Source organism: Calypte anna, chromosome 1 (genome assembly GCF_003957555.1).
Source record: "Calypte anna isolate BGI_N300 chromosome 1, bCalAnn1_v1.p, whole genome shotgun sequence".
NCBI lineage: Eukaryota > Metazoa > Chordata > Aves > Apodiformes > Trochilidae > Calypte > Calypte anna.
Window position 1 is genome coordinate 58,369,738 of NC_044244.1, and position 15,845 is coordinate 58,385,582.

The 15,845-nt window shown below is 37.1% G+C and overlaps 1 protein-coding gene across 2 annotated transcripts in view; it reads right to left on the reverse strand.

Moving 5' to 3' along the window:
- Positions 1-15,845, reverse strand: part of KDM7A (lysine demethylase 7A) — a 67,836-nt gene that overhangs the window by 31,386 nt on the left and 20,605 nt on the right. For both annotated transcript variants that reach the window (XM_030444106.1, XM_030444110.1), the window contains exons 2-6: positions 8,791-8,876; positions 3,159-3,276; positions 2,141-2,301; positions 982-1,123; positions 526-712 (exon numbers count right to left, since the gene is read on the reverse strand). In XM_030444106.1, coding sequence (XP_030299966.1) covers positions 526-712; positions 982-1,123; positions 2,141-2,301; positions 3,159-3,276; positions 8,791-8,876 — 694 coding nt within the window. The remainder of the gene's footprint in view (positions 1-525; positions 713-981; positions 1,124-2,140; positions 2,302-3,158; positions 3,277-8,790; positions 8,877-15,845) is intronic.

Genomic DNA, 15,845 nt, shown 5'->3' on the forward strand with positions numbered 1-15,845 from the left:
ATGTTGGCATTTCCTAGTGATAGTATTTCACAACTACAATCCACCAAAAGGTTAGTAAAACCACCAGCTGGTGTCTTGCAATGTAAGAGAAGCAAACAAACCAAGGAAACTCTTCATTGAAGTATAAGAAAATCCAGCTTTTATAAACCATTTATGTATATGTGCACAAAAGACAAATGAGAAAATATGATGCAACCACTTTGCCTCTTTTACAATGTATCCATGATCAGAAACTGAGAGAACACAAAGTTGATCATGTCAATGACTTCCATTGAATTAATTTTTTATAAAAAAATCTCACTGTATCATCTAAAATGCCCAAACAATTAAGATTAAAAACAAACTCACCAACTGCATGCTAAAACAAAAGCATAAAAATGCAACACTGACTACCAGTAACTCATTTTCAAATTCTTCCCCTGGTTTTTAAAGCACAAAATGTCACACAGGTGATAAGCCTATAGCAGAGAGTGGACACGGAATAGATTTTGTCTCACAGAGTCATAAATCAAGAAGTCTTCATACCCAGAGAACATGGTACCAAACTGATGTTCCTCCAAAATCGATATGAAAATCAGTATAGCTGTCCTGGACACCCATCAAGCAATACTTCTGAACAAAAGGCTTAGGGAAGACAGAATCATCTGGCCAATAATTTTCCACCCATGAAAGCTTTCTGGCAATATCTGGTACTTCCACCAATTCAGACATCCTTTTAAAAACAAACAAAAAACCAAGATCCATAAATATAATCAAGAGTAGGCATACTTCTTTTTAAATGACAGCTTCAAATTTTTCTTTCCTACAGTTATTACTTATGAATTAATTAAAATATTCCATACCTGTATTACATCACAGTAGTGGTCTACATAAAATACACAGCCTCCTATATTTCTCACTACAGACATTATATTCCTACACATGCTGTTCAACTTAGCGAAAACCACTTCCTACATTGAATGAGCTTAAGTCAATACTCACTTGGTGTCTGAGAATTCCAGGCTGATCACATTCAATACTTTTGGTCGGTCAGGATTTGTGAAATACTTAATATAATTATGGAGCTTCATTTTGCTGTCTGCTTGTCTTGCTACATCTATTACGTCTATCACTTTGTCACCACCTGTAAAAAACAGGATAACTTTCTTAAACCTATCACAGATAAGCACAGTAAATTAAGGTGTTTGAGAGAAACTTTTCTTTTTTCCCATGCTTTACCAAAACATTTCTGGACAAACTCCACTATTATCAGTATTCTCTTAGAACAGACACAGATCAGTATAAACCAACTTTTTATTAGGTAAAACTTTAATTGCTATAATCATAGAATCATAGAATCCTTGGGGTTGGAAGGGACCTCGAAAGATCATCTAGTCCAACCCCCCCTGCCAGAGCAGGGCCACCTAATCGGCTAAGGACAGAACTGAAAACACTCTAAAAATAAATCCTCTTTCCTGTGGTTAACCAGAAAGAAAAAGAGTGGTATAGAATGACTGTAACTGTTGGGCTTGGGGTTTTTTTTTTTGTTGTTTTTTTTAAAGAATTGGGTTTGTGGCTGCAATTGGAAAGACCAGCACAGAGAAAGTTATGAAAGCAGATCTATTCCTCACTCTTCTATTAGTCATTGCCACAGTCCTTGAATATTTAACACAAGGATCACTGTGAATTCTTTACAAACAATAAATCCTGCTGCCCACAGCTTGCAATTCTTAGCAAACTGCAATGAACTTGTGCCATTTGCTTGTGTGTAAGTATTTTACATTAAAAGTAAAATAAGGTTTTTTACATTTAAAACTATGCATGCACTCTTTCACAAACATTCTACAAGCCCATCCCCACCCTCTTTATATACATGCATAACTTCTATGCACACAGTAATTTCACAGAATAATTGTCATGAGTATGCTTCATTTCTGAAGACTGGTTTATGTGTCACTTACTTATTGTAAAACAAGACAAGCAAAAACAGAAAGGAAAAAAAATCCAACCCCACACACCACAAAACCCATAGCTTTAATTTTACTTTGCCAGTCTACAATTCAGAATATATATTTAGCACCTGGAACCTCTCATAATCATGCAAATATTTATTTTAATTTACAGATAGGATCATTTGCAAGTACTGTAGACTGCCTCTTACCTACGTAACGTTCCACATCTAAAACTGAGAAAGTTGGCGGAGGAAGTCTGAGCCCCAGACCATCTAATTTAGGAACCATAATGGGAACATCAAACCCATGTTTCTCCAAGTATCTTTGTGTCAGCTGGCTTCCATGCATTTTCAAAATTACTTCATCAGCACTGGTGGAAAGAAATAATGGAGTATTAGCAGGAAAACACCTTCCAAGTACAACTGAAAAAAAAGTATTATGTCACCGTTTTGGGTAGGACAGATAGGAATGGATACATTTGAATTAAAAAGAAGTGCATCCAGTACTATTATATTAAGCTAACTAAAAGACAAAGTAAATTACCTGAACCAGCAAGGAAACACACTGTCATGTGAAATCTAGGAATTCAGGGTCTTCATCTGACTGAACACAGTAATGTAAGAAGATGGGGAAAAGCAATTCTCAGAGAAGGCATTAAAATACATTTTGGTAACAACAATAACAAACTCCTTTAAAGAACTGCAATTCATTACGTTTCAGTGAGACAGCTAAGCACAGACAGTTCAGGTTGAAAATATGACTGTATCTCTCCACTGTTTCCTAAAGCATGTGGGAATGGATACACCATCCATTCATATAAATGTTCTGTTATTTGGAATGACACTGAGGAATACTGCTGGAATAGAGGAAAAGAGACAATATTCTGACAGTTCAGGCACACAGAAGAAAAAAGACAACCAATGACCCATGTTAATTCCCCCACAAAAACAAGCACACAAACCCTTAAAAACTCAAAAACCAGCACCCTGCAGCAGTCTCAACAAACAACATATCCCAAATGCAAAACTCAACAGAGGAAGCTACTGCATGAAAAGGCAGGGACTGGAGGCAGGGAGTGAGGGAATTCCAAAGGAGGAGTAAGTAATCCTTGACCTTTATTTTGTGAAGACAAATGCTATTTCCCGCCCTCCCTCCCCCAGGACACGCTCAGATGACAATATTTCTGGGGTTTTTTTTTCACTGAAATGTGTAAGTAAGCTCCTGTACCTTGGGAAAGAGCGAGCCCGCAGCTGTTTAACAAAGGTCCGTGTTCCAGCCTGCACTGGTTTGGAACCATCATCCAACTCCGTGTAGTCATGCCTGTGCCAGTTCCTCCTCTTCTTCACTAAAAGTTTCAGAAGGATCAAGCTTTTCATTAGTTAAATCAGATGTCTCAGATTAGCAGTCATTTTAGTGAGCTAGATACACCTCAATCACATCACTATAATTACCAAACCTTATTGTTTATGCAGGTGACATTTTACCTATTTGAAATAAAGGAAATCTTCAGGACACCTGACAGTAATCCTCTTAATTTCCTAAAGCTCATACTTTTTTTACTTTTTTTTAATAAACAGAAGAATCACACCTCTTCAAGATCCAGATTTCATTTTCTGTACAAACACAGAATTAACAGGACCTAATCCCATTGTGCTATCTCACCATATGAGTACATCCATATCTAGTCTGATAATATTACTATTTACTACCATACACAGTTTGAAACCTAACCACCTTCTTTATCCACCCCTTATGTCTCTACAACAGTTTTTGGTGTAAATTTGGTTTGGGCAGATGTGATGTTTACTATGCAACCACAATACAAGTAACAAAAGCACTGTATCCCAAAACAATCAACTTCTGAGTTATCTGAAGATTGAATGCACTGTTACATACCAGAAATAAAGTACAAAGGATAAATTAATGGTCTATTACAATTCTGGGAATCTGAAACTGGTAGTTTAATAGCAACTAAATTGCATTTTTAACAGTTTCCTGTAATTAAATGGGCCAAGGAAAATGAAAAACTGCACATTCTCATAAAACACTGTTGTGTTGTTCTCCATGTTACAAATGACAGACACAAAAATGAGGGAAAAAAATATTTTCATAGAATGGTTTGGATTGAAAGGGACCTTTGAAGATCACCTTGTTCAACCCCCCTGACATGGGCATATACATCTTTCACTAAACCTGGTGACTCAAAGCCCCATCCAACCTGGCCTTGAACATATCCAGGGAGGGGGCAGCCACCACTTCTCTGGGCAACGTGTTCCAGTGTCTCACCACTCCCATAAAAAAATCATCTTATATTCCATCTAAACCTACTCTCTATCACATTAAAACCTTGTCCTGCAACCATAGGCCTCAGTAAGAAGCAGCCTCCTTTCTTCCAAGCCTTTTATGTATCTTGAATGGTTGTATTTTTGAACACTGTAAGCTGTATGCAGCCTCCCCGTTTGAATTTTCTGGCCTTGCCTGAAGGAGAGGAATCTTATGACATTATGGTGAACTTACTGCCTGTCTTCAGATTTCCATTATTTTGTAACAAAATCTCCCATAACAGATTTTTCTAAAATCTTCCTCAACTCACTTTGTATCCATTATGAAGAACACACGCTTACTGCTTTGAAAGGAAGGCTTCATTTGTATCATCTATACGTTTTGTTAGCAAAATGCTCTTGTCCTCAAATACTCAACAGTCTGAGAAGCCCTAATATATTCCCAGCAAGTGCCTTGGCAAAAAAAGGACCTCCATCTCATCACCTGGGAACGAATCTCCAAAGTTCTATTGACAAACCAGCATGTAATTTACCACACCAAGCAACAAATTAAAGGTATGGAAATTTTCAGGCTGCATTTCAACTCTTCCTAGAAAAGCCAAACTCTGCTCCACAGCATTAAATAGTTGCTACTGGAAGACTGCCCCAACAAGATTTACTAAAACCAAATCTATAATCTAACCACTAATACTAAGCATAAATCTAGTTACAGCTGCTGAGGAAATACAGAAGAGGGAAAGTCTACTGTTACTTTTCAAGACAAATCATGTTTTGCAGATGTATTTGAAACAGTCTGCAATGCAAATCTGACACCAAGCTAAACAGCTGTATTAATATAAATTTTAATTTCATGGAAGAGCTCATTCTGAAGTTTTCTAAAACGGCAATGCATCCAAAATCTACCAATATTGAAAATACAGCTAATAGTAACAGGAAACCAAGGATTTAAGAGGGGAAAACATTTTCTAAAAAGAAAAGAAAAAAAGCTGCTTCTCAAAAAAAACCCTAAACAGTTGGTCATATAAGAATAACTGACACCTTATAGCCATAGCACATAAAAGGTAATTATTCCTATTGATAAGCTGTTCCCTGCAGACATGACAAAATCTATCATTTAGAAAATATTTAAGAGAATAAACCGACATTTACAGCTATTTGCTAACCTGAAAACCAGTTCTGAGTTTAAGAGCCTGCTTAATGAGCCAACTATCCAAATACAGTAAAACTTCGTAAATAATGAAACCAGGTTTGTTAAGTTTGCAAAGCTATTTCCTCAGTCATAAATAATAACACAAGAAATTAATGGCTAATACAAATTCACAGCAAAGCAGTTTCTCATTAATTCTCTGCTGTTAAAACAGCTCATTAAAATTGTAAGATGATACAGCTGCTAAAGAGCTGTATTCTGTGCTTACAGCACAGAATCAACTTTTAAAATCTATCTTTCCAATGTTTAAAAATCACAAATTAAAGTAATTATTTTACTTAGTATTTGGCAAGGTACATCATCCTTCCATAAGTAAGAGAATGACAAGAAAACAATAATTAAAACTTTGTATGCTTACCTATCTCTTAATTCCGAAGCATTTATAACCCCTTGAGACGTTACAATAACAGTTGAAAGAAAAACAATTTAACTGAATGGATACTCATGCTCCAATTAAAACAAAAAAACCTGCCAGGAGTTAAAATGCACATATAACACCTCTCCTTCCCAATCACTCCAAACTAGTGGAGGAAACCTGTGCTCACCCTTGCTGTTCCTGAAAATGGATGCACAACCTGCCCTGACAACACTAAAAATGCACACACTGAAAGGAGACTAAATGGTTGCGGGGGGGGTTAGGTAAAGGAGTGTGCCAGAAGTTTTCACTAAAAGTAAGCAGAAAGCTATTTTTACAACTACATTCCTCATACACCAATGGGCCAGTAAGTGTACCTACTGGGGGCAAACACTCCCTGCCTTTTCACATTACTGCTGCCTTGGAAGTCACATGCTGGACTCCAAATGGGGAGCATCAAGAGGTGTAGATCTGTACAGTGAGGCCCCAAGTCTCAGGAGTGGACCTCCAGCTAATTCCCAGTTACCAAAAAGGTAACCAAAGAAATGTTAGCATACGAAGACAGCAAAATTTTAAGGAACGTACAGCAAATCATGGAATACCACTTCTAAGGCCCAGTACATCATCTCATATCATTAGCTCACACCAAACACTGGCATTAATACCGCAGCCAAAAAAACAGGTGGGAGAGTATTAACAGAATTTGAGAAGGTAAAACTGGATTAAGAAAGTGATGTCCTGCCAACCACAGTCCTGTAAACACTTACTGCACCTCCTCCTCTCTTTAAGCTCTGGGTTCTTGAGTCTAATAACAGACCTGACTGCCAGCATTCATGCAAATAGAGCATTTTCAGACATAAGGATCACTGAGCAAACTTTGAAAATAACAAAATGTTAATACCATGACTCTAAAGCAAGTAAGAAAATGCCATAGTGTATTGGTATTTTTTTGAAATTGCTTTCTTTTTTAATTACATAGGATTTTAGGATTATTTATTTAACATTTTACACACAAAGCTGCATACTAAAGGTCTTATAAAGTTGTTGCTTTCCCAAATCAAGAAGATTTATATTTGTTTAGAATGTTAGAATTTATTTTGTTAGAATACAAAGCTGCAAGCAAAAACACTTACATAACTTACATATATTATTTCATATGATTCAAGTATTCAAACATTGCTGCAAAACTTGAACTCATGAGATGTAATGGGTCTCTCTAAACACTAGAGTCCAAACCACAATTCCAGGTGAAGATACATTTCAATATAACATCTCTTCTTAGGTTGGTAAGTGACATGCCTGAAGCTTCTACTAAAATCCAGATTATCTACTTACTTCAGGCAATATAAAGTAATAAGGATGATTTTTACCATAGATTGTCTTTTTGAAAAGACTTTCAACACAAAAATCTCTCATCTCAATGTTGAATTGCTGCAGGTGAGACTGTTTACATGAGAGCTGAGCCCCTTGCATTACAAGAAGGGTTATTCACTGGCATCACAGTGATGCATACTAGTTCTCCCACATTAAGAACTGAAGTTTCAAATTTATTTGTTTATTATTTTGAAAGTCTAGCATGATCCCCCTTCTGCATCTCATCCTAATTGCCCTATTCCACAGAAAAAAAAAAAGGTTGAAAAGTAGGGGAAGAAATGGCAGTTATTTGCTATTCTGATTTATAGGAAAGACATGCTGACTTTTAACTGAAAATGACAACCAGAATACTAAAAAATACAAGAAGGTAAAGCATCATTTATCTTACCTTTTCACTGCTAAACTAAAAGTAGCTAACCCCAAACTCACAAGCAAGACACACATCATGCAACATGTCTACTACATCCATAAGAGAAGCTTTATCAATTTGCTGTTGCTCCTCAAGATTCCCCCTGAAAGTGCAGTCATTTAAAACTTATTTCTAAAACGGAAAATTCAGCTTTGAAAAGATTCTTAAGCAGTCTTAAGTCACTGCTGACTATAAATCATTATGTGATCTCCAAGAAAAAAAACATACAAAGCAGAAAGAAAGAAAGAAACAAAAAAAACCTCACCAAATCACATTAGAAAACAAAAATGATCAGGACTTTCTGCTTTGAGGTTAAAGACACAGAGTGCATATCAACATTTTTCAGGTCTGAACACAGCAACTTAATTGTTGGAAAGCATTCATTTGTTTTTACATTGTTTCCTTTTGAGAACTGAAATCATGGGGTAAAATATAGGGACTTGGATAAAACAGTATCGTTTCAGTAGTTACAGAATGACAAAGAACTGTTCAAGCTTTCCACTGTGGATCTCTACAGCAAATTTATCTACTGAAAGGAGAACCAAAGGAGAGGTGTCTCCTGCTACTGTTGCACAGACCTTTCTGGTAACTCATAAAATTACATGAGGACAGCAGTGAAGTGAAACTTGTAAGTGCATCAGAAATATTAAATTAGGAGCTGTGTAATTCTCAAGGATGTAAACAGGGGAGAAAAAAAAAAAAAAGCACAAAAACCCAACCAACCCACTACCCACATGAAGTTCATATTCTCAGATTTAACTGGACTGTTGTGGGATATAGCTTAAAATCACCAAGAAAAGTGAGACAGCTAAATCGTATGTTTTCTCTAAGTTGCCTTTCAAGGTATTACAATTTTGATCATTAAAATACAGGAACCTTAAGCTATCTATTGGATTTTTATTTTACTTTTTTTTTTTAAACAATGATTCCCTAATTTTTGTTCTCTTTCTGTCAAGTCCAGATTGTTTTCTTCTATCTCTGTGTACTTTGATTTCTCTAATCTAAAGCAGCAGCTTATGTTTTATTCTATCTGCATCTCTCGATCAAGGAACCTTTCAGGGTGGTTTGTTTGTTTTGTGCTTTTTTATCAGCTCAGACTTAGTCATGTAGAACCAATAGCTTCTAAATAATCAAACACACCTTGAATGCTCTTCTGAACAGTTTTTTTCAGCTGTACATGGAGAGAAAACAGTCTGAAAGTGTAAAATAAAAATTGAGTAACCAATACTTACTTAGAGAAGGTCCATGGAAAATTGCACAGTTGGGACAATGGTATAGATCAATGTCAACAGCATGGTGCTCCTCTACCCCAACACAGCTGGAATAATATTTATAAATGTTAATAAGAATAAAGGCAAGACTTATTTTTCAAGCTAAAAAGTAATTAAATCTTTTTTTTTTTTTTTATCAAAATATGCTTAGTCTACAGAATCATGAGATACTAAATTATCTCAGCTACTGGGATACTGCTATGAAAATTTTAAATGCAAAATTAAGTACATCTTCTTGAAAGCTAAACCACTACAGATGAATTGGAGAAGACACGCTTTTGCACGAAGTTCAAGAAAAAAAAAGTAATCTCTACTTGCTGGTAGAACCTGAATCGTGGCAGATTTCTTCCTTGTAAAATTTCATTGACACTTTTAAGACTGCTGACTTTATAAAACAGAAGCAAGACTACATCACTGAATATCTACTCCAAAGTTAAGTGTTTGTATTCAGTACATTCTAGTAACATGAGAACTTAAACAGTACTCCATTCAGGTAACTTGTTTCATATCAGAAGTGTAATGACAGCTTAAGCACTGAAGGTCTGGAAAGACCCAGCTACAGAAAGTCTTTTCCCTATCAGTCCAGTGCCAAAACTGCTGACACACTCCAGTGTCAGTACCTACTGCCAAAACAGAAGACTACAGTCTAGTATTCAAAGGCACCAATGAGCAAACCAAATCTGAAACCGAAGAGCATCTCCACTTAACTATCAATGAGAAGCACACCATTCTGAATGCTCTGTAAACAGATTCAGCTGGTTTTTATACTTCCCCATTCACCATATACCACAAAATTAAGAAATTATATAGTTTTTAATGCCCGCACAATTCAAAATCTAAATACAAAACTCAGCTGCCACACTTCACCACAATCCTTGCAATGTTTAGTATCTGTTTTAAAACCACAACTACAAGAATTGTTATTACATGAAAATTCAGCTGACATATAAACAAAAAGAAAGGCAGAAGCAGTCTTTAAAAATGCATGTCCAATTTCCTTCTGCTTGTGTTCTCTCCCTTTTTATAGATGACTGACTCATAATTCTATGTATTTTAAGAAAACTGGTTTTAAATATACACTCTAGAAGCCCCAAATGAGAAGGATGGTTTTATCAGTCCTTGGAATCCCATTATTTTAGATAAATTTCTGATTTTTCAACAGCTAAAGATATTTGTGTTGGACTATATCTCAATCAAGTTTGCACAACTACACAATGAAACGCAGTGCTCCACAGGAAAAATTCCTTGCTCCCTTTCCCTTTTCTTGGTGTTTCTCTGATGTGTTCTGCATCACCCCAACCAGGTTGTCTTACTGACTAACTATGCAGTAAAATACCAGCTTGAAAATCACCACATTCTGTTTAAGACTGTTAGTTTTATTCTCTAATAGAATACTCCAGATAGCCTGAAAATAAAGCAGAAATTCTGTTAAGTACTGAACACTTTCTCTGATTTGATTAAACTCCATAGCATTTCATGAATGCACATGGGGCTTTGTGTGCAGAGACAGCAGGTGACACCAGAATGGTATCAGAATAGCTGGAATAGCCATTCAGTAACAAAAGCAAACATTTTTGGTCCACTACTTACAGTCTAAACTCAGAACTAACTAGAAAAGCAAAACACTAACTGGGAGATACTGGAGGTTAATCTAATAGCAGACACCTGACTGATGAAAAGGGCAAATGAAGTGCCAGCACCTGCAGGAACAAGCATGGCCAAGGAGGCCACAGAGCATATCAATCACATGGAGCACTGCTAAAGTCACTTTCCTGAGTCCCTTTCTGCAACATATACAGATGAATCTGACATTAATCATTCTGGCTACTAGCAGGCAATCAATTACTGTGGTAAGTCAAACTTCAGACCTCAAGCATTAAAGCAAGGTCACCAAGAGGTAGCAGAGAGTCTGGAAAATATTAGCATTCTCACAGTAACACTCCCAAAACACTAAGGTTTTCCTGAATGAAAATATGGCGTTCCTCTGGACTCACTCCAAGAAGCTCTACAATCCTTCTTCAGTTGGGAATTCAAAACTGGACACAGAATTCCAGGTGGGGTTTCAAGAGAGCCAAGAAGGAGAATCACCACTCTTGACCTGCTGGCCACACTTCTTTTAATGCAGTCCAGGATATGGTTGGCTTTCTGGGATGCAAACCCAGAAAAGAAATCGAAATGGTTCTAGAAACAGTAGCAAGGTAGGAAAATTCAGTTTAAAACACACCCTGTAACATCACAGTAGTCAGACTTCCTCAAGTCTGCATCAAGGTAAGGTCAGCATGAGGTAGTAGAAGAATTAAGAGCTAAGTTTCTACACATAGAACGTGCCCTTTCCTGGCAACTAAAGAAAGCCCTTTCTACTCAAAGCTCAAGAAAGCAACTCCACAGACTTAAGTCTCACTATAAGGTGGAATGATTTTGATTTAGTCACGATTTTCCATTTGATTATTATAGTTGTAGCTATGTGAAAGGAGAGAGTGTAAATCAAAAATAATCAGAAAGGACTCTAATGTAGCTGATAGATAGCAATGGATCTCTGGGTTTTTTTGTTAAGGGAAAATAAGGCTTCCTTCAGAGGGAAAAAAAAAACTTGCAGAGGCTCCCTTCTACTGCTGTATTGCTATTAATTTAGAATTTAAGAGGTAAGAGAAGTACAGACAATTGGGTATGACAGATTCAACAACTGTTTCACAATTATGCTGGAATGCCTTGTACAAAGAGATTGTCAAAAATACTTACAGTCAGCATTACCCTGCACAGCTCTACAAAGCCATCCAAAGCAGCTGGCAGTGCTTGTCTCCTACAGGAGCATGATGTTGTGAACAAGTATTGGACACGAGTCACCAGGGACTGCTGCACCTTCCAAATCTAATACCTGCTTGCCCTCAGTCAAGCCTGGCTTTTCTCTTCCCTGCTTCTGATGTTATCAAGCAAGACCACAACATTTTAGAGACTGTTTGACTGCCTCTATTGGTATGACCAAAAGAATCCCAGTTTAAGAAAAAATATCCAAAGCACTCTTCATTCAAGGGCTTGTTTTAGTGTTCCTAAAGGGAAACAGCTATTTGAAAAGCCATTTTATTTAATTATTACTTTTACATTAATTACATTAATACTCTGCCATTATACAAAATTAAAAGTACAATAGGGTATGATTACAGACATAGGACTAAAAAGTGAAGGTACAAGTAAAGTCTGAATGACCATCTTCCCAATTTAACTGTCACAGCTGGAAAGACTAATAGGGTGCATTATCAACTGTCAACAAGATATTCCCCCTAGGAAATTGCTGAGATTTCCTGTATACTGCAGAAAACAGATTCTACCCTCCACATGGAAAAATTAATCTGTCAAAAAGCTGTATCGTACACATGACACCATCCTCTTGGATTTCATCTTCTGTTCCTATACCCCATCATTTCAATTCCATATGTTCCTTCTTCACCTCTTTTAGTAGCACATGAAAAACAAACAAACTGTTCTTCATAGATGCAATTGTACTTCTTATGAAGTTTCCCACAGTACCTTCCACTTCTCTTACTACCAACATGACACTTTGTACCTACAGGCTTCATCGAGCACATGAAGAAATGTGACATGGGACATGAAGTTCAACAAGATCAAGTGCAAGGTCCTGCATCTGGGTTGAGGCAATCCCAAGCACTGATACAGGTTGGGCAGAGACTGGCTTGAGAGCAGCCCTGAGGAAAAGGACTTGGGGGTGCTGGTGGATGAGAAGTTCAACATGAGCCATCAGTGTAACCTTGCAGCCCAGAAAGCTGACCCTATGCTTGGCTGCATCAAGAGAACCGTGGCCAGCAGGGTGGGGGAGGTGATTCTCCCCCTTTACTCTGCTCTCATGAGACCCCACCTGAAGTACTGCATCCAGTTCTGGAGACCCTTTGATAGGAATGGCATGGATGTGCTGGAGTGTGTCCAGAGAAGGGCCACGAGGATGATCAGAGGGCTGGAGCACCTCTCCTATGAAGACAGACTGAGAGAGTTGGGGTTATTCCATTTGAAGAGGAGAAGGTTCTGAGGAGACCTTATTGTAGCCTTCCAGTATCTGAAGGAGGCCTACAAGAAAGCTGGTGAGGGGCTTTTTAGGATGTTTCGGTAGTGACAGGACTGGGGGGAATGGATTCAAATTAGAGGGGGGTAGATTTAGATTGGATGTTAGGAAGAAGTTCTTCAACGTGAGCGTGGTGTGAGCATGGAACAGGAACAGGTTGCCCAGCGGTAGAAGCCCCATCCGTGGAAATTTTTAAGGCCAGGCTGGACAGGGCTCTGAGCAACCTGATCTAGTGGGAGGTGTCCCCGCCCATGGCAGGGGGGTAGAACCAGATGATCTTAAAGGTCCCCTTAAACCCTGAAAACTCTATGATTCTATGATTCAATAAGTCAGTTCTAGAGGTAGCAAAAAGTAATCACTAAGAAGTTTGCCTTAATTGTCAAAAAACTGAAGTCACTAACATATGGTACAGTTTCACATAATATTAAACCAAGTTCAACTCTTGGTACTGAAAAAGGGCTCCACCCTCCTTCCTCCAACTGTCTGATCATGGACTTCCATTGTTTCTCTCAGGAGATCTAAACCATCAGGCAGCCACACAGTAAGTTAGTTCACCAAGCTGATCCAAAGGAAAAAAATTAACCACCATTCAACCCACTTTTTTAGATGGGAGAACAATAAGACTTCTGCAATTAAATAAAAAAGGTACATGTTATATGAAGGTATTTACCAAATACATAATTGACATTGTTTTCAAGTCATGATAACTGAAAATATTCTGTGTTATTTCATCTCGACACTAGTTTGTCTTTCTGAAAATAAGTAATAAAAATAGGAGAGATTTGTTTATACATAGAAGATACTGACACTTGCCTTTTTATTATCAGGCTTTATTACTGAATTTCAAATCATCACAGGCAAGAGATATTCCTCATAATATACAGAAAAAAAAAACCCTACTAATAAAATATTTGTCAAGTACTGTAGTGAACTTTTCAATTTACTGTAATAAGTTTACCTGAAACTGCAGTTGCTACTTTCAGTCCTAATCTTTGAGTGTAACAAACCCCAAATGCTACCAATTAAAATGAAGCAATACTGTTGTCAAAATGAAATAAGAAGCCTGCAAGTTATGCAAAGAGCAGCTTCTCCTCCTCCATCTCAAGAATGCAAAGAAAAGCACAGGGTAGGAAGTGAATTTGGCAAACCTAAGGAATTCCGGTTAGTCTTCTAATCCAAGCGTGATCTTTCCAAGTGGGAAAAGGATGCCAAGTAGGCAATATTTACAAATGAAAACAATTGAAGTACTAAAGATGTCCCTGTGACAACCAAATAACCACATCTGCCACTCATGCAGGGACAGCATTAAAATACCTAATTAGGAATAGAAAAACAAAGTCATTACTGTTGACATACTACACACCATCCTGTAGAAAAAAAAAACAGCACACCTAACGATGAAGCTTATTCAGAAGGAAGTCTAAAACTTAAAAGTAGTGAGATTTCAAAATCTGAACCCCAAGTGCCAGCTAGACTCGCTTTCCCCCTCTTTTCAAAATGAATGCAGTTACACTGAAGTAATGAAACTGATCAAAAACCACAAAAAAAAAAATGGGAAAGTGCAAGCTCTCTCTTAAGTCTTACCACCATAAGCCTGGTAACAATCACAGTACTAGCAATTTTAGACTTAAAGTTTTATTTTGGCAATTAAATTATTTTAAAGAAGTTACACATACTTTATATACTAGATAGAGGACCACAGTGCTTTAAAACTAATTAAGAATAAAACCCAAAACACAACAACATAAAAAAATATTTGAGCTTTTGCCGTATTCATTTTTGCAAAACAGAACACCTTTTGGAAAGCAGTGGCTGGTACAGACAAAACTGAAGAGTACCTAAATATATTTTTACAAGATTAAAAAAAAAAACAACACAAAAAAAAACCCCAGAATAATACTTGTCTAGCAAATATTTCCCTCTCTTAAACTACTAGTTTTCTCCAGGGGAAAAAAAAATTAGGTTTGTGGAAACATGCATGTTGGACCAACAACATACATAGTTTTACTATGTATTCACTCACACAATCAAGTTCTTACAGACATAAAAATTACATGTAAGGCAAACTTTCAAAATACCTCAGAATACACTTTCTTACTCAATATTGCATGATGTTACAACACATTTAGGAATCCCAGGAACAACAGTGCTGCAAGCCATTATACACATAATCTCTGAGCATCTGACCTCAAATGCTCAGAGGCATCTGTTCTGACACTTCCAAAGTCCTAAGAGATTTTAGTCTACTTTAAATTAGCCATCACACTGCACATTAAAAATGGAAATGTTCATTACATAGGTTTAGACTTCCCTGATGTAATTTAACCCTATAGCTTCTAAATTCTGTAATATTCCTCTGAAACGAGGTACCGCAGTAACACAACAGGCCAACAGATATATATATATATCACCTATTCTGATCTCCAAAGAGCCTTCCAGAGGCTCTGATTTTCTGGGCCTTCAGAAATAAAATTTTGGCAGCTGTACTAGTGTTGTCCCAACAGAAGACAACCATGCACATTCTTCCATTGAGTAAGAAAATCAGTATACATAATATCTCTCTCATGGGATCATAGAAAGGATAGAGAGCAGCCCTTATGTATCTACCGGCATGTTGTGTTACTGCAATATCTCAGTTCAGAGAAATATTACAGAATTTAGAAGCAATAGGGTTAAATTTCATTAGGGGAGTCTAATGAGCATTTCCATTTTTAATGTGCAATGTGATGGCTAATCTAAAGTAGACTAAAATCTCTTAGGACTTTGGAAGTGCCAGAACAGATGCCTCTGAGCAATCAAAGCTCAGAGTTTTCAAAGAGGTGCCCTTGCCCACCTAGAGGCAATTGGATCTTGATGATCTGTAAGGTCCCTTCCAACCTTAACCACTCTAGGAATCTGTGAATATTTGGTATAAACAGCATATAATCTCATAATCTATGTTTAT